The 16,946-nt window shown below is 50.1% G+C and overlaps 4 protein-coding genes across 4 annotated transcripts; 3 read left to right on the top strand and 1 right to left on the bottom strand.

Moving 5' to 3' along the window:
* Positions 1 to 1,666: 1,666 nt before the first annotated feature.
* Positions 1,667 to 8,073, top strand: BO79DRAFT_266918 (fatty acid synthase subunit beta; the record flags this gene model as incomplete). The annotated part of the gene is made up of 4 exons (XM_025687006.1): positions 1,667 to 1,735; positions 1,883 to 6,893; positions 6,960 to 7,570; positions 7,657 to 8,073. 4 exons carry the CDS (start codon positions 1,667 to 1,669, stop codon positions 8,071 to 8,073), a joined length of 6,108 nt encoding a protein of 2,035 aa, XP_025538900.1.
* Positions 8,074 to 9,860: 1,787 nt separating this feature from the next.
* BO79DRAFT_266909 (cytochrome P450) lies at positions 9,861 to 11,647 on the top strand (the record flags this gene model as incomplete). The annotated part of the gene is made up of 4 exons (XM_025687005.1): positions 9,861 to 9,939; positions 10,007 to 10,153; positions 10,223 to 10,555; positions 10,622 to 11,647. 4 exons carry the CDS (start codon positions 9,861 to 9,863, stop codon positions 11,638 to 11,640), a joined length of 1,578 nt encoding a protein of 525 aa, XP_025538899.1. The 3' UTR covers positions 11,641 to 11,647.
* Positions 11,648 to 13,176: 1,529 nt separating this feature from the next.
* On the top strand, positions 13,177 to 14,455 carry BO79DRAFT_174342 (V-type proton ATPase proteolipid subunit). Its single transcript, XM_025679740.1, has 6 exons — positions 13,177 to 13,313; positions 13,378 to 13,390; positions 13,447 to 13,576; positions 13,636 to 13,792; positions 13,859 to 13,962; positions 14,031 to 14,455. The coding sequence occupies exons 1-6, from the start codon at positions 13,297 to 13,299 to the stop codon at positions 14,102 to 14,104; spliced, it is 495 nt and encodes a 164-aa protein (XP_025538898.1). The 5' UTR covers positions 13,177 to 13,296; the 3' UTR covers positions 14,105 to 14,455.
* Positions 14,456 to 14,696: 241 nt separating this feature from the next.
* BO79DRAFT_245833 (putative MFS transporter) lies at positions 14,697 to 16,359 on the bottom strand (the record flags this gene model as incomplete). Its single annotated transcript, XM_025685500.1, has 3 exons — positions 16,118 to 16,359; positions 16,005 to 16,067; positions 14,697 to 15,955 (listed from the first exon to the last, which is right to left on the bottom strand). The coding sequence occupies exons 1-3, from the start codon at positions 16,320 to 16,322 to the stop codon at positions 14,697 to 14,699; spliced, it is 1,527 nt and encodes a 508-aa protein (XP_025538897.1). The 5' UTR covers positions 16,323 to 16,359.
* Between the last annotated feature and the right edge of the window lie 587 nt (positions 16,360 to 16,946).

Raw genomic sequence — 16,946 nt, 5'->3', positions numbered from 1 at the left:
AAATTTAACACGGCTAATCAACGCCGCGTCCTAATTTTCAAACTAAATCTTTTTACTTAGTTATATTAATCTTCAGTACTATATATTTTAATATTATAGAAATACATTAGCCATATCCTTCTACTAAATAATTTACTCAGAATTAAAAGCCAAAGATATCTTAATTAGCTAGTACAGTTGATTACTCTAAAGATTTCTTAACTCTTAAGATAACTAGAGTTCCTTATATAAATTTCTGGGCTTTGTGTAGTCTATTATCAGAGAAAATCTACTATAGTATTTACTATACTAGTACAATGTAGTAATCACATCATTTTCCTACTGGGAAAAGAGACCTGGTAGTAGTATTAGGCTTTAGAAGAGCATGGCAGGAAAGAGTAGACTGCAAGTGGAGAAGCAGGCAAGGGGAGGTGCAGTTTATTAAGGTTACTTGCTCAGGGCACTCAGTCTCCTGCTCACCCCATGCTCAGTGATCGCCTCAGGCTGCTCAGGGCGTGCTCAGATCTACTCAGTGAGGAAAAAGCAGCAAAGGATGAGCACTAAAACAGAAAGAGTAGGCCATCGACCGTCCTAGAAAATCAAGTATGTATGCCGAGTTTGTTTAGCACTATAAAAGAATATATACTATTATTATTACTACAAGAATATTAGACGGTCATACGCTTGAGCTTATTCGGTTTGAGAGTATATTCATAAGCTTACTATGATTAAGAATCTTCTTCAATCTTACTACAACGTTTCCTAGCCCCAGTTTAATACCGTCACACTAGTTCTGAACCTGTCGAAGCCATGTGCTGACATCTGACGAGGGTGCTAAGCGGCAGCAGCCGTTAAGTGATTTCCACCAAACCATCACCATGCAGATCGAACTGAGGCTAGCAGACCTTACCCGCAGCTGGTGGTGCCTTTGCAGACGAACGTACTCAAATTAATAACCTATAAAAGTAGAGTCCTGGAACTAGGGACTGAAGCAATCTCCATCAATATACTGCTGTCACTGCAGTGGAGAACCGTGCTATGCTATGAATACGAATCCTTCCTTCCTATGGGGCCAAAATTATACGGTGGCTTACTACACAGAGTATGGGTAAGACAGAGCCTTGCAGCTTACCAACTTCATTTAGAAGGTAGTATTTTGTGTCGATCACTTACTATATTTATCCACACTAGCGCAGGGGATCATGTTAATCATTTACGTATGTAATATATACCGTAAGATGAATGAGTACAGTCGTACTGTTACACCGTATTGTCATATGTATGATGTTAATTTCACCACCGCCAAGACCTCACGTACCTGCAGGAAGATCTAGTTCGAATCTGAAACAAGAACATCGACCAACACAACAGGCGCAGTCGCATGGAAGCTCAATAGTAATTATTACGCAGCAGAGATAGAGTAAGGTGACCGGCGGCAGGATCCAAGATTGAGGATCCGACACGTGGATGGCTGCGATGGAGTATCCACTCTATATGCGAAAGGTGGAGAGGATACGGGACATGCCTAGAGTGGCGAAGGTGTTCCTGGTAGGCTGTGGTAATTGATGGAGTAAGATTGTAGATGTTGGCAAGTCTTCCTTAAGCTATATTACACTGACTGCAGACTTCGCGGCTCGGCTCGTGGGTAAGAGCAGAGCTTCATTCCACCGCTATACACAACGCAATCATGGAGAGCCCGTGGTCATCGCTAGGTTCGCAAGAATCTTCTTCAATCTTTGAGGCACCATGGGAGGAAGTACGACAACCACAATCACTTTTTGCTGACGAGATCTCACTCGAATTTGGAGCAATTCAATGCTCGATTCCTATTTCCAGTCAACTGACACCGAGATGCCGACTGCTGAAAGATAAATTCGCCAATTCGATAGCGTCCACATTACAGGAATTCTCCAGTCCTCTCGAGCTGTGCTCATCCTTTTTACGGTTCATTCTGGACTATACTTACGATGAATTATCGAGTGCGTCGCTGGACGTCGCAATCCTCCGCGAGATTCTGAGCTTCGTTCAAACCAGCCTGCTTCGGAATGAGAACATCAACACCGTTTTGGCTTCTAAGAATGACGACCCGGCCGTGGATCGCTCGATTCTGCGCACATACTTTCAAGCATGTGCCCTGGCCAACTACCGATGCACGACCGGGACCAGTGAGCTCCTTGCGAGTGCGCAAAAAGGCCAAGCAAGGCTGTTTGCGCTATTCAACGGCCAAGGAGTAGAGAGCTACTTTGACGAGCTCGTGGAGACCCATACCATTTATGAGGAACACCTTGCATCTGTCATGTGTCTGATGTCTGAGACGCTCGTCCGCCTGGCCGCGGATGATCAGTTCAAGGAGATCTTCCTGCATGGTCTTGATGTCCAAGCCTGGCTCGCCACCCCGGATACTCGTCCCCCTATTGACTACCTCACCACACCGGCCGTCAGTCTGCCGCTCATTGCTGTCTGCCAGCTGGTGCAATATGCCGTTGCATGCATCAACCTGAGTGTTACCCCGGGGGAGATGCGACAATCTTTGTACGGCGCCAGCGGTCATTCTCAGGGAGTCGTCGTAGCCGCCTTCCTTGCGGCTGTCACAACATGGGACAGCTTCTACACCGCCGCCCGACAGGTCATTGAGGTGCTCTTTTGGATCGGGACCCGTTGTCAACAGACCACAAGCACTATGTGTCCAAATTCCGGCCTCGAGAGATCCCCCTCGTCGTACATGCTCAGCATCAAGGGAATTCCGCAGACTGCGCTGCAGAAACAGATTGATCAGATTAATGCACAACTCCCCGCACAGCAGGCTGTGCATCTCGCTCTAGTTAACGGACCACAACAATTTGTCGTCGCCGGACTGCAATCATCGTTGCAGGCACTGGAAAGGATCCTTCAGCTTGGAAAGAATGGTTCATCCTCGGCCAACACTAACTCGTCTCGGATCCCTTTTCGCCAACGCGCTCCCATTATAAGCACCCGCTTCCTACCAATTGGCGCGCCCTTCCACTCCCCATACTTGCAGAAGACGGAGGATTTACTTCTCCAAGACTTGGCTCCCTTCACTCTTCGTGGAGCTGACTTAGCCTTCCCTGTCTACCACACAGAAACAGCCGAGAATCTCCAGAGCAGTGAGAACATCATTCCCCAGCTGATACAGATGATCTGCACTGGCAGGGTCGAATGGGAGATGTTACAGCAGAAGGTCCTGCCGGATTTCACTCACCTTTTGGATTTTGGACCTGGGGGAGACGCCGGAATCGGCAGTCTTGTCAGCCAGCATCGCGAGGGCACAGGCCTGCGAACTATGATTGTCTCCGCTCATCGAGGCACCAATCCAAATTTGGGCTATGCAGGTGACCTCTATGCCCGGTATGCTGCGGTCCGATATAGCCCTACCTGGTTCACAGAATACGCCCCATCCCTCATTCAGTCTCCCAGCACCGATCCCCAAATGCTAGTCGACACCAAGTTCACTCGCGTCATCGGCCTTCCTCCGGTCATGGTGGCCGGGATGACCCCAACCACAACGTCGCCCGATTTTGTAGCAGCCATACTCAATGCTGGATACCACGCCGAGATAGCCTGTGGCGGCTTCCCCGACGCTGGCAAGATGCGTGAGGGTCTCAAGTCTCTTGCTGCAGCAATCACTCCTGGTCGAGGAATTACATGCAATGTGATCTACGCGAACCCACGCGCCATGGCGTGGCAAATCCCCTTGCTAGCGGAGTTGCGGCGATCGGGAGTTCCGATCACAGGATTGACAATCGGGGCTGGGGTACCGTCTCCTGAGACTGTGCAAAGCTACATTGACGAGCTGGAGTTGGAGCACCTTTCTCTGAAGCCGGGATCCAAGGGCGCAATCGATGCAGTGTTGGAAATTGGACGTCTTCGTCCTGATTTCCCAATCATCCTTCAGTGGACTGGTGGTCGCGGCGGAGGTCATCATTCCTACGAGGATTTCCATGAGCCCATCCTCGACCGGTATGCGCAGATTCGGGCCTGCTCCAACGTGATTTTGGTGGCAGGCAGCGGCTTCGGCGATGGAGAGGGGTCCTACCCTTATTTGAGCGGCACGTGGTCAGAAACCTTGTTTGGTCGGCCTCGAATGCCGTTTGATGCCATTCTGCTGGGGAGTAGGGTGATGACCGCGAAGGAAGCGCGTACCAGTCTCGCTGTTAAACAAGCCATTTGCGACATCCCCGGTGTTGGGGACGCGGACTGGGAAGGCACCTATAAGAAGCCTACGGGGGGTATCCTGACCGTCCGCTCCGAGATGGGAGAGCCCATCCACAAGGTGGCCACCAGGGGTGTGAAGCTCTGGGCAGAATTAGACCGGGATATCTTCAGCCTCCCTCGTGGGAAGCAGAAAGACGCGCTGCTGGCTCGCAAGGACTACTACATCCGCAGGTTGAATGAAGATTTTCAGAAGGTGTGGTTCGGCCGGGATGCTACCGGAGCCGTGGTCGACTTGTACGAGATGACCTATGCGGAGGTTTGGCAGCGCATGGTGGAGTTGCTTTATCTGCCACATCTCCAGGCGTGGATTGACCCTTCTTTTCGAACCTTGGTCTGGGACTGGACCCGACGCATGGAAGAGAGACTCGGTTGCGGCGCAGCAGCGGATGAGAAAACTACCCGAGCTGTTCTCCGAGACCCATCACAACTCAACTATCCTCATGAGTTCCAGGAGGAGCTCTTCGCCAAATATCCACAAGCCAAGAAGGAAGTTATCACTGCAGCCGATGCTGACTACGTGGTTTTACTGTCTCGTCGCCGCGGACAGAAGCCTGTGCCCTACATTGTGGCCTTGGATGAGGATATGGAGTACTGGTTCAAGAAGGACTCTCTATGGCAATCAGAGCGCCTTGAAGCTGTTTTCGGACAGGATGTTGGGCGCATTTGTATCCTCCATGGACCAGTGGCCGCGCAGTATACCTGCACAGCTAATGAGCCGGTCCGCGGTATACTTGAAAGCCTTCATAACTATTACATAGCGCCGATCCTGAAAGAGCGATACGCTGGTGACCTTTCTGAGGTTCCCTTTGCGAGGAAAACAGAGGATCTCGACTCACTTCCTCTGGTTTGCGATGGATTTGTTCTTGAGCAAGGGGTGAACGCCGTCACCTATCGACCCACGGATATAGATCGCCAGCCTTCATGTGAACAGTGGCTGAAAGCCCTCACTCAATCAACCCTCGCACTTTGGTGCCGTGCCATTTTCACAGAGCCGATGATTGTTCAAAATGGGAGGCGGATCAATAACCCCCTTCGTCGACTGTTTGCCGCAACGGGCAGAGGACGAGTCGTCAAAGTGCGGAATCCCCAATCGACGAGTATGCCGGAGATCTTCATCAGAGAGGTAGAATATCGAAGAACGACAGGGGGCAAAATGCAACCGCAATTAATCGCAAGTGCCGCTCTGCGAAAAGCTTCTTCCGAGCCTAGCAGCGACATTTTGATGACTCTGAGGGATACCGCATCTGAGCCCTTGGAGTTACGGTTTCAGTACAAGCCACAACTTGGCGCCCCCAGCATTACTGAAGTAAGGGCCAACCGGAATTCACGGATCCAACAATACTATCAGCATATCTGGGTCGGAAAATCTCCATCTTTGACGACGTTGGTCTCTCCTTTAGATCATGTCTTTCGCGGCAAGGCAGTGGTCCTGACACGAGAGATGATCCAACAATTCGCCCAGAGTATTTGCAATCACAACTCCAAGTATACGTCGGAGACTTCGCAAGAGCCCATGTATGCACCTCTGGATCTGGCTATAGCGGTTGGATGGAGACCGCTCATGAGTTGCCTCTTTCATCCGCTTATGTCCGGAGAATTCCTGCGGCTTTTGCACCTTAAGAATTCTTTCGAATACTGTGATGGGACTGAGACACTAGAAGAAGGAGACTGTCTATCTTCAGAAGGCCGACTGACGTCGATCAAGATTAAGCAAGGAACAGGAAAGGTTGTTGACGCAGAGGCAACCCTCTACCGGAATAGCAAGCCTGCAATCCGAATCAAGAGTACCTTTATCTTGTTGGGCGAATACCATGACTACGAAAACACGTTTGCGGTAGAAGAAGAGAGGTTCAACCTCAATATTTCTTCTCAAAGGGATATCGCTTTGTTGAAGTCACGGGCTTGGCTCTTCCTGAATCCAGGTGTCGATCTGCTGAACTATCTCCACAAGGACATCGAGGTTGAGGTTCGGAGCCGCTATTCGTTTCTTGACTCGGACAAATACGCAGATATCTCCGTAGAGGGACAGGTCATTTATCGGTCGGTGACCGGGGACTTTCAAGTTCTAGGAACTATTAACCTCTCTGGTGACAACTACATCAAGAACCCCGTGACGGACTATCTGCGCAGACACGGTAGTCAACTCGAAGACGATTCCCAGGCACTCCCGCAGCCGCAAACTATGCTTGATGACCTTGAAATTACGATTCCGGACTACGCAACCAAATACGGGCAAGCTTCGGGCGACTGCAATCCCATTCATCTCTCAGAATTGTTTGCGAGCTATGCGGGGCACGAGAATCGAGTAACCCACGGAATGTTCACCAGTGGATATGTTCGAGCGCTGGTCGAAGCGCATGTCGCGCAAAGCGATCCCTCGCGAATGCGCTCCTGGTCCTGCAGTTTCGACGGCAAGGTTTCACCGGGAGATAAGCTCGGCATCAAGGTCGATCAGGTAGGCTTGTCACGCGGCAATCTCTTGCTTTCCATCCAGGTCCACAATACATCTTCGGGTGTCAAGGTTCTTTCCGCTCAAGCCACGGTCGAGCAACCTCCAGTCGCTTATGTATTCACCGGTCAGGGCAGCCAGCAGCCGGGAATGGGCATGGAGCTTGAGAAGCAGAGTGCGAGTGCTCGGATGGTGTGGCAAACCGCAGATGAGTATTTCAGTAAAACATACGGTGAGGCTGAAGCCCCTCTCACATCGTGCGCGTACTAGAAACCGGGACTAATGAGGTATATTTTAGGATTTTCCATTTCCCAAATTGTACGTGATAACCCGAAGACACTGACCGTGTATTTCGGTGGTGTCAAGGGCCGTGCCGTTCGCGCGAACTACACCTCTCTCAAGTTCGACACTGTCGGAGATGACGGGACGGTGATTTCAAAGCGCGTCTTCCCTGATATCACCTCATCCTCTCGGTCGTACACGTTCCGCTCCACCAATGGCCTGCTCCATCAGACGCAATTCACTCAGCCAGCCCTGGCTTTGATGGAGATGGCACGATTCGAAGACATGCGGGCCAAGGGGGTCGTGAGAGAAGACAGTCTATTCGCCGGTCATTCGCTGGGCGAGTATGTGGCACTTGCTGCAATGGGCAAGATCTTTTCCATCGAGGAAGTGTCGGCCCTTGTCTTCTACCGGGGCCTGACGATGCAGAATGCAGTCAAACGAGACGCTGAGGGGGTTACCGACTACTCCATGTGTGCCGTCAACCCGATGCGGGTCTCGCCAAGGTTCAGCGAGAAGGACCTACACTGGTGTGTCGCGGAGATTGCTCGCAGCAGGGGTCCAGGAGGACTGCTTGAGATTGTCAACTACAATGTTGCGAATATGCAATATGTCTGCGCAGGAGATGTGAGTTTTCCATTAACACCTTTAATGACCTTAGTCTCTGGGTTCACAATTCGAATAACCACTAATCTGTGCAATAATATCTACAGCTTCGTGCACTAGCCACCCTCTCAGACTTGCTCGACGCTATCGCAACTGGCGTCTTGAGTCTCACCGGTGTTGAGGAGGTGCAGGCCTTCATCCAGAAGACCCTCACACGGCTGGAAGCCTCAGTCACAACAACAAAGAAGCGGATCGTTTTGCAACGCGGGCGAGCCACAATTCCGCTGAATGTCAATGTGCCTTTCCACAGTAGTCTGCTCCGCCCTGGAGTAGACTCCTTCCGCTACCTGCTTCACAAGCACATATCTGAGCCCATGGTCGATCCGGATCGACTGATTGGACGGTACATCCCTAACCTGGTCGCCAAGCCATTTGAGCTCTCCAGGGAGTATATCCAGGGTATCATGCAGTTGACCAAGAGTCCGGTCTTGGGGGATGTGCTTCAGAAGGTGAGTCTGGAATAAAGTCCTTCTTCATCTAATTTACATCTAACGAATGACATTCTCAGTGGCCACTGTTATGAGGAGAGATACGGAGTTGCTAGTGTTATTATGTAAAATGACGACAATGAACTGATTTCCTGTTAAGGCGTCGTGGAGGTGGTGTGATTTCGGGGATATATCTACATGTTACTTTGATAGAGCATTAGGGTTTATAGAATGTTGTTTCATGATAATATGTTCATGTTGATATACATAGATATCGAACCCGATTGTAGAACAAAGGAATATCAATAGCACAGATGAGACTTCTTCATTATCTAAAAAGGATAATCTCTCGAATTTCTGCTACATGTAATGTAATTCTCAGCACGAAAGTATATTGCAAGATGATGATGATAGAAGTGAGTGATAATATGTCTGCCACTTGATCCTCAAGACGAGCTGGAGTGTATGACGTTCCTCGTTTCTTACGTCCAGGCACACAAGGGTCGCGAATAACGGTCATGCAGGATGATCTGTTGCGTCTCCACGAAGCTAAAGTCACTCATACAGGGTGATAGATGAGACGAAGAAAAACAGATGCGACGACTGTCGATCCCACTCGCCTTCCGCTTAGAGACATGGCTTGCAAATGGATGGCTGATGCCCTGCATTGACCATGCTCATGAGCATCATCATGGTTATTACTATTTATTACTATATCAACAACCCATCCGAGATAGGCAATGAACAGACAGATCTTTCAATGTCGGTGTGCCTGACCTAAGACAGGACCTGCAGTGCACATCTGCTGGCTTATATCAGTGACGAACACCCAATACAGAAGAGCAAAGCCACATCCTCGAACAAGTGGCACACCGAACTGAAACGAGCTAATGCAACTACTCTGCCACGCGGTGATCCTGTTCCCGCCAATGTAACATAGACAAAAATAAGTGTTTGGATTCAACTATCGGAGGCCTTCGGGAGCTAAGAATACATCATAGCACCACAGATGAAGATTGTGAGATGAACACAGCGAGGCCTGGAATTGACGGCGTGGACTGTTTCCATCTTGAACCTGAGAAAGTCAACTTTTTTCCAAGTTATCCTCGTTTCCTGCTGGGCTGCAATAGTAAATATACGTGACTTTCCCTTTAATTTTCCTGTTCTGATACTGTCAATGCTGTCAGCATCTATGATGCAGCTTAGATCGCCCCTCCTTTCGCCACGTTTATGTGGATTAGTGGGGGATCCCGATGGCTTATGGGGCTAGGAACTCAAATCCATCATGAGTTTCTTCGTCGGGTCGTAGGCAAGTAAACTAATTCTAGATGTCTTGGGCTTCCTATAGTAAGCATAGTAAGCAGTCAGAGTCCACTGTGGCGCTGCCAGCATGTGCACAGGTGGGGAAGGAAGCCAACCATCATCTAGCTGGCTGTTATATTTTATTCGCGGGTCCAGTAGGGCTGTGTTTGGTAAATAACAATGATATCATTCGAGGTAATAATGCATGCTACTAGAACAGGTCATTGTCTCTGCTACAAGGCTATGCTACACCAACTGCTTGGTTCCGAGCCCAACTGGACAGCCTTACCACCATGGCTCAGCTACCAATGTCTTAGACAAGATGAAACTGTGCATTGCAAATTTAGATTGTCTGACCTCGTGTTCGATCAGCGGCTCAATCCTACAGCTGTTCCTGCTGCCCATAGCGTTGTCAATCGCCAGCATAAGTTGAGTGAGGGGGACCGGTGTAGTTTCTTCTTCCATCAAAGTGCTTCTGAATCTTTAGATCTATCATTGAAAAGTAAGGGTGTGTGGACAGTATGATCGACTCACAAATTTTATCAAATTTTGCCCTCAAGGGACTCCTACTGGGTCTCATAGCTTTGAGCTGCAGCGTTCGTCTCCCCATCTGCCCACACCCTAATACATATGAACAGCATTCCTAACATTCGGGGTTAACAGGCAGCTGGACTTTGCATTTCTCGAATTTTCTTTCACCCCTTAGCCAAGTATCCCGGTCCCTGGCTGGCAAAGATCACCACTTTGTATGCCGGTTATCATGCATGGCGCGGGGACCTGCATCTTGACATGTGGAGATGCCACGAGAAGTACGGTGAGTACCTCCGACTATTCATGACATACGAATATTGGAGTACTAACTTCAGGTTCCCTCTGCTCTTAGGTGACTTTGTCCGATATGGACCTAATAGCCTCCTTGTCAACACTGCCGACGGACTTCACGATATCTACAGCCATGGGAAGAACTTCAAAAAGGCCCAACGCTATGCCGCCATGGTGCATCGGGCCCCGAACACATTGACCGTTATTGACAAGAAGAAGCACGGCAAGAAGCGAAGAGTCATCAGCCAGGGCTTCTCGGATTCCGCACTCAAAAACCACGAGGTTGTCATCCTGGAGCAAATAAAGCACCTATGCAACCAGCTGAAGGCAGGAGAGGGAGGTAAGCCAGTGCCAGCAGACACCTGGTCTACACCGAAGAATATGGGCCGAATGAGTATGTGCTTCCCACTGAGATACCAGAGATGTCAACCTATACTAACGTAACATCTTGTTCTGCCAGCCGACTATCTCGCCTTCGACGTCATGAGCAACATTATCTTCGATTGCCCCTGGTCAACCCTGCGTGACCCCACCTTCCGCTTCGTACCGGAGGTGATCGAGAAGTCCAACGTCCGAGTCGGAACCCTAGCTCAAGCGCCCGAGCTCAGCATTTTCCGTCTCGACAAATACCTCTTCCCCGAAGCCATCAAGGCCAGGAACACGTTCATCAGCTTTGTCGAGGTGATGCTCACCCAAGGCATCGAAGCAGCCTCCAAGACAGGCAAGGGTGTCTTCGCGCTCCTCGCAAAAGCCAAAGACCCGGAGACCGGCCTTCCTCTACGCAACCGAGAACTAGGCGGCGAGAGTGCGACGCTGATTGTCGCGGGGACCGATACCTCCTCTACCGCGATGGCGGCCTGCTTCTTCTACTTATCGCACAACAGGGCAGCCTACGAGCGCGCAGCGAATGAAGTTCGCAGCACCTTCACTTCCCCCGACGAGATCCGCATGGGTCAACAAATGAACCAATGTGTGTTCCTGCGCGCCTGCATTGACGAGAGCATGCGCATGTCCCCATCAGCGGCCGGATCGCTGTGGCGCGAGGCCGAGGAAGCAGGAGCTACTGTGGACGGACAGTACATACCCCCTGGTGTGGATGTGGGAACGTGCATCTACAGCATTCATCATAATCCGGCCTATTATCCTGAGCCGTTCTGCTTCCAGCCTGAGCGTTGGATCGCGGATGAGTGTCGCTCGGTACAAGGGGATGTTGGACGCGCGCGATCAGCGTTCAATCCTTTCTCAATCGGGCCTCGAAGTTGCATTGGGAAGAGTCTCGCCTATGTGGAACTTCATCTTGTGTTGGCGAAGGTGCTTTGGGAGTTTGATATCCGCCTTCCAGAGGGGGATTTGGGAAAGATTGGAGAGGGGAAGGTGGGCGCTGAGTTTGGCCGGCATCGGCTTGATGAGTATCAGCTCTATGACCATTTGACTGCTGCGAAGGAGGGGCCATATTTGGAGTTTTGTCCCCGAAATTAGGAGTGAATTTGCAGTGGTTTGCCAGAAATTGGGTGCTTTATTTCCGGTCGGGGTTTTGGCGTTCTTGGTACTATCATGATTCTTGTCATTAGAGAAGTCGTTTCATTGATTGCATCTACACCTTTCTTGTGTATTATGTGAAGAGACCATTCATGAAATACCAGGCAGTGTGTGAAGTATAAAAGAGACGTGTTCAAGGGCCGTTATCGCCGGACTCCGTGTTGTCTACCGAAGTCAAATGACAGGGCGCTAGAAGGGTACGTTATGATCGCAAGAGTCAATGATTGAATAAGACCAGCTTGCTAGGGTAGATGAGAAGTATATCATAGCGACAAAAATAAAGACTCCAAGCAAGTATCCCAATGGTTCATCCCGTCCAGCATAAGCCTTGTTAGAGACTAGTCAATTTTGCTTAGCCCAATTAAAGTATTGAACAGGAAGGAAATTGAAAAGAAAGTCATTCTCTAAGGGCTTCCGCACACCCTGCCATGAAGCAAACTTATGATCGCATGCGGCTGGTGGATAGTACAGCTATAGCACCTATCTTATATCACATAATCAACACGATGCAATGCGGTCTTTAAGAGATAGGAAGATGAAGTGATAAAACAACGGAACTATATCCGAGTAGTAAATATATAATGGCCAGGCCACCATTGCAAGGCTAGTAGGCAACAACAAATATACCCTGACGGACCAGCGTAGTCTCAGCCCCATCCAGGGAACTCTAGCAGTATAGCCAGCGTGTCATTCATTGGTCGCTAGGCAGTTAGACATAGGCCTGTGCACCGGGGACTGTTTTCATCCAACAACGCCTGGAAATTTCGTCTCTGCCCGAAAGTGGGCCTTCCGCCCCGAGAGAACTTGACCAGTCAGTTTACTTGAACTGTAGTGGTAAGTAGATGGAAGTTGAGAATCATACAACATTAAAAGAGCTTCATGGCTTTCTAAATAGATAGTCTACATAGATTCCGCTTCTGAGCTATTTGTGCCAACATTCTAGAATTTACGCGCCCGTCTGCCTCAAACAGCCGGTCCATATGATATCCCAGGAAGAGCAGCATTGACCAGGCGGACAAACCATCTCAGCCATAAGGCTGCCCTAGTGCAGAGCCATGACCTCCCAGCTAATCGAATCCAACCCGGAAGACAACTGTGTCAACGACTTAGTAGACTAAAAGTACGAAAGTAGCTGGGTTCTAAGTGCTCACTGGTCAACCCAAGTGAGACATCCCCCACCTCGATCGGGAACATCCGCTCGATCAGGATTATGGTTGCCTGCGCCCTCGAACCAGTAGTATACAGCCCTCCGGAATAATACCAGGATTAAAATGAAAAGCGATCACCATGCCTATCAAATGTGCTTATGTAGGTGGTTTACTGTCCTTTCGGGAGCCCTAGGCTCCCGACAAATGCCGCCTATAGGCAGTAGAGAACTAGCTCGATGGGGCTAAAGAGTGGCCTTTGAACGTTAACGGTGTAGGCCTAATAGATCCGGACAAAGGGTCTTCTGACATATTTTCGGCTTGGCTTGGACTCGGTGAATGGTATAAAGCTGCCTGCCTAGTCTCCAACGACTGTTTTGTTTTTGTAGCAACAGCCAAATCCTACATTTACACCAGTCTAGCGCCCAGAACCAGGGAAAGTGAAGAAAATATGCTATCGGAGTTCTGGTCAGGATCCCGAAATTAGTCTTGTTATGTACGCAAATGGGTAGCTAACGGCACCCATATCTAGTCCCAGCTATGGGGTGAGTACTTTCCAACTATAGTCAAAGCGAACTAAGAAAGCGTCTAACCTCCAAAGCCTCTCTTCGGAGTCCTCGGCTGTACAAGCGCCATTGTATTCACGAGCATCGGGGCAGCCTACGGAACAGCAAAGGCCGGGGTGGGCGTTTGTTCATCGGGTGTGATGCGGCCAGACTTGATCGTCAAAAGTATTATTCCACATATATACTACCCTGCGTGTAGTGTTCCATGAGCTAATCAGTCAAAGACATCGTTCCCATCGTTATGGCCGGCATCCTGGGCATCTACGGCCTGGTGGTTTCGGTGCTGATTGCCAACAATCTCGCGCAGGAGATGACTCTGTACACGAGTCTGCTTCAGCTGGGCGCCGGTCTGGCGGTTGGGCTTTGCGGACTGGCTGCTGGGTGAGTAATTTCTATTTGAGAGTGTCTGTTGATATCAGCTAATTGTTATTGGCTGATTCATTGCAGGTTTGCAATTGGAATTGTCGGCGATGCAGGGGTGAGAGGAACTGCGCAGCAGTCGAGACTTTATGTGGGCATGATTCTCATTTTAATCTTTGCTGAGGTCTTGGGTATGTACCTCTGACCTATATTTCTCTGAGGATGGGATGGAAGCTGATGCAGCGGGATGGTATCATAGGATTGTACGGCTTGATTGTCGCGCTGTTGATGAACTCCAGGGCAGGCGTTGTCGACTTCAAGTGCAGTAGCTGATTCTTCAAGATTCAGTCTGGCACGCTGGATCTATGATAACAAGGTTGTGCGTGTATTCCAATACGCGCCTGCTCGACCCATGGGAAAGCTTGAATCCCTTAGACTCTCAGAAGTAACTGAGTATACATGTACACCTCATATGTTATCCATTATGAGGTTATACGTGCCTCCAGGATATTTCATCAAGGTACCTTAATGCTATACAGTCGAGGAGTTTCTGTCCTGAGAGAAATCATAGAAATTGTATACTAGCGACTCTATTAGCCATGAGCCCATTAGCCAATATGGACTCCGCCGATTTGGTAGATACTTGGCTAGCTTGGTTGAGAGGACTAACCTGCAAGTCTATCCTCGATATGTCATTGACAATAATGAAAAGGTTATCACTCTTCCCCAGGAAGTACATGTTGTCCCCGGGCATGAGAAATGCACCTCGCACGGCACCCCTAGGCAATCTTCTGGGAGATGGTCGCATCTGGTTCACATGAATGAGTGAGCACGAGCTCTACTACTATCCTACAAGGCTTTTTCTCAACCTTAATAGAAGTACCCATTTATTGTATTCATTCCTCGTAAACATCGTAGAATCATATCATAAGAACCATCGGAACCCGACAGCGCCCGGTCCATCGCGCAACCGTTCAGTCGGGACATCCTGCGCCCGCATCCTGACACCCTCCTTACGATCCCTGCGGTGATTATCCACGAGCATATATACCCCCAACAGCGCCGCCAAAATAGCACCAGTTCCACCGAATGCGCCCACTGTGACGAGGGCAGGAAGATATTTGGGCTTATCTTTCTCCCGGAAGACATTACTCGACACCAAACCCATTAAGTTCGCCAACGGCACACCAATACTCGTTAACAGCACACGCTTGTTCTCATCTGCAATGTTGTTGTTATACCATGTGGAGAGTAGCACCGACGGCGCAGAGGTACCCCAGGTCATCATGAAGGTGGCAAAATATGCTAGGTGGATCTGACGATCGACATCGTCGATAGCAGCGTAGATCATGAAGCCCGTGAAAGTGAGGAGGAAGCCTAGGACGATAAATGGGGCCCGGAGGCGAACGGCGTCTGATGCGAAGGCTAGGACGATGAGCATTGCGGCTCCGGTGACATTAGGGGCCACGGTGTAGAGGTTTGTTTTGACGGTGGAAAATCCCAGACGTTGAATGATCTGGGGCATGAAAAGGGAGACGCCTTGCAGGGGCACACCGAGACAGATTTCGATGGCGAGGAAGGCGTATGTGGAGGGGTGTTTGAAAATGCCAAGAGCGGAGCGGAGGTGGAAGGGTTCGTCAACAATGGCGGAACTGTCGACTTGGATGCGGTGGTGGGCGAGGAGCTTCTCGTCTTCGCTGAGGAAGGAGGCTGTCGAGGCGGAGCGAGGAAGATACCAGAAGGCGAAGCAGGAGAAGAGCACTGTGACACCGCCTTCGAGAATGAAGAGGTAACGCCAGTCTGGGAGTGAAGAGTCTTTGATTTGGAAGACGCCGAAGGCGAGTAGGCCGGAGAAGGCGTTGGCGATGTTGCTGGCTGCGTAGAAAATGGCGAGGCGACGGGCAAGCTCGCCACGTCGGTAGAAGGTCGTCAGGTAGTAAATGACTAGCGGGAAGAAGGCCGCTTCAGACATGCCGAGGAACCAGCGTAGAGCGAACATGCCACCGAAGTTCTTGGTCGCAGACGAGAGCAGTGTGAATGAGCCAAAAGAGAACATGAGCACAGGCAATACGCGTGCTGGACTCCAGCGCTTGCCGAGCATGGCAAATGGGGGCGCGAATACAACATATGGGACGTAGAAGATGGATAGGAGTAGGTTATATTGGCCGGGTTTGAAGTTAAGATCTGGTAATGTTAGCGACGGTAGATAAAGAGGGAGCAAGGGCTGGTTTACCATCGCTCATGCCGGCGGTTTCGGCGTTACTGAGGTTGCCTTTATCCAGGGCATTGAAGAGGTCTAAAAATTATGAGCAGGTTAGAAAATAATATCTAGATGGATATACGTACACATCAATGCGAGCACGGGAAGTATACGGAAATCGAAGCGGCGACAGAGAGCCCGTTCGGCCTTGTGGTCGATGACCTGGACGACATCTTCGACGACCCCCGGGACAGAGCCGTAGCGGTCGATGTGTGAAGCATCGTCGGTGATGGAGTCGCGTGTAACCGACTTTTGGACTTTCGGCGGCGGATCCGAGGCTTGGGCGATCATGGTTCCTCCCAACAGCGGATGTATGTTTAGAGCTAAGAGGATAGGAAGGGGAGGTTGGAGGGAGGGGTGTTTTCAAGAGGTGACGATGCAAGGAGGAAAGGGAGAAAGACGGTCTGCTTTATGCATAAACAAGAACGGACAGGAACAGGCTTATCAGCCGGCCGTGAGGAGGATAACTGGAACCCCCCACGGCTTCTCCGCAGATCTGGCGATGCGACGACGACGGATGCGGCAAGGTTGCATCGCGGTGGCCCTTATCAGCCGGAGAGATAGCGTTGGGCGATATCGGCTGCGATATTAGTTATCAGCACCCCTGTCAGTTCTTGAGATAACTCAGATTAAGGGTCTTGGCTGCGTGTCACCGCTCTCCCTGCAAGATACACCTATGTAAGCAGTCTGATTAATGGTTTAAACCATCAACTTGCAGGGTCATGAAGGGGGTTTGAGGATGAGAGACAAATTGAGTTTACGCCTTCACTGGGGGTTACATTGACCCTCATGTGAACTTCCCCGCATTCAAGCTTTGCCATGACGCGGAGCGACTCTATCGTCCCCTGGATACGAGATGCAGCCCTTCAACATTTGCCGAGGTGCAGACTTCCCGTGACGCACGGTGACTCTTCA

The sequence above is a fragment of the Aspergillus costaricaensis genome, assembly GCF_003184835.1.
Source record: "Aspergillus costaricaensis CBS 115574 unplaced genomic scaffold BO79scaffold_18, whole genome shotgun sequence".
Classification (NCBI taxonomy): Eukaryota; Fungi; Ascomycota; class Eurotiomycetes; order Eurotiales; family Aspergillaceae; genus Aspergillus; species Aspergillus costaricensis.
Note: the sequence above shows the minus strand (reverse complement) of the source record. Positions and strands in the feature narration are given on the sequence as shown.

Excerpts from the sequence above, each read along its gene's own strand:
- BO79DRAFT_174342 (XM_025679740.1), top strand. Across the intron at positions 13,577-13,635 it reads GCCAGACTTGATCGTCAAAA|ACATCGTTCCCATCGTTATG; the intron begins GTATTATTCCAC and ends AATCAGTCAAAG. Across the intron at positions 13,793-13,858 it reads CTTTGCGGACTGGCTGCTGG|GTTTGCAATTGGAATTGTCG; the intron begins GTGAGTAATTTC and ends GATTCATTGCAG.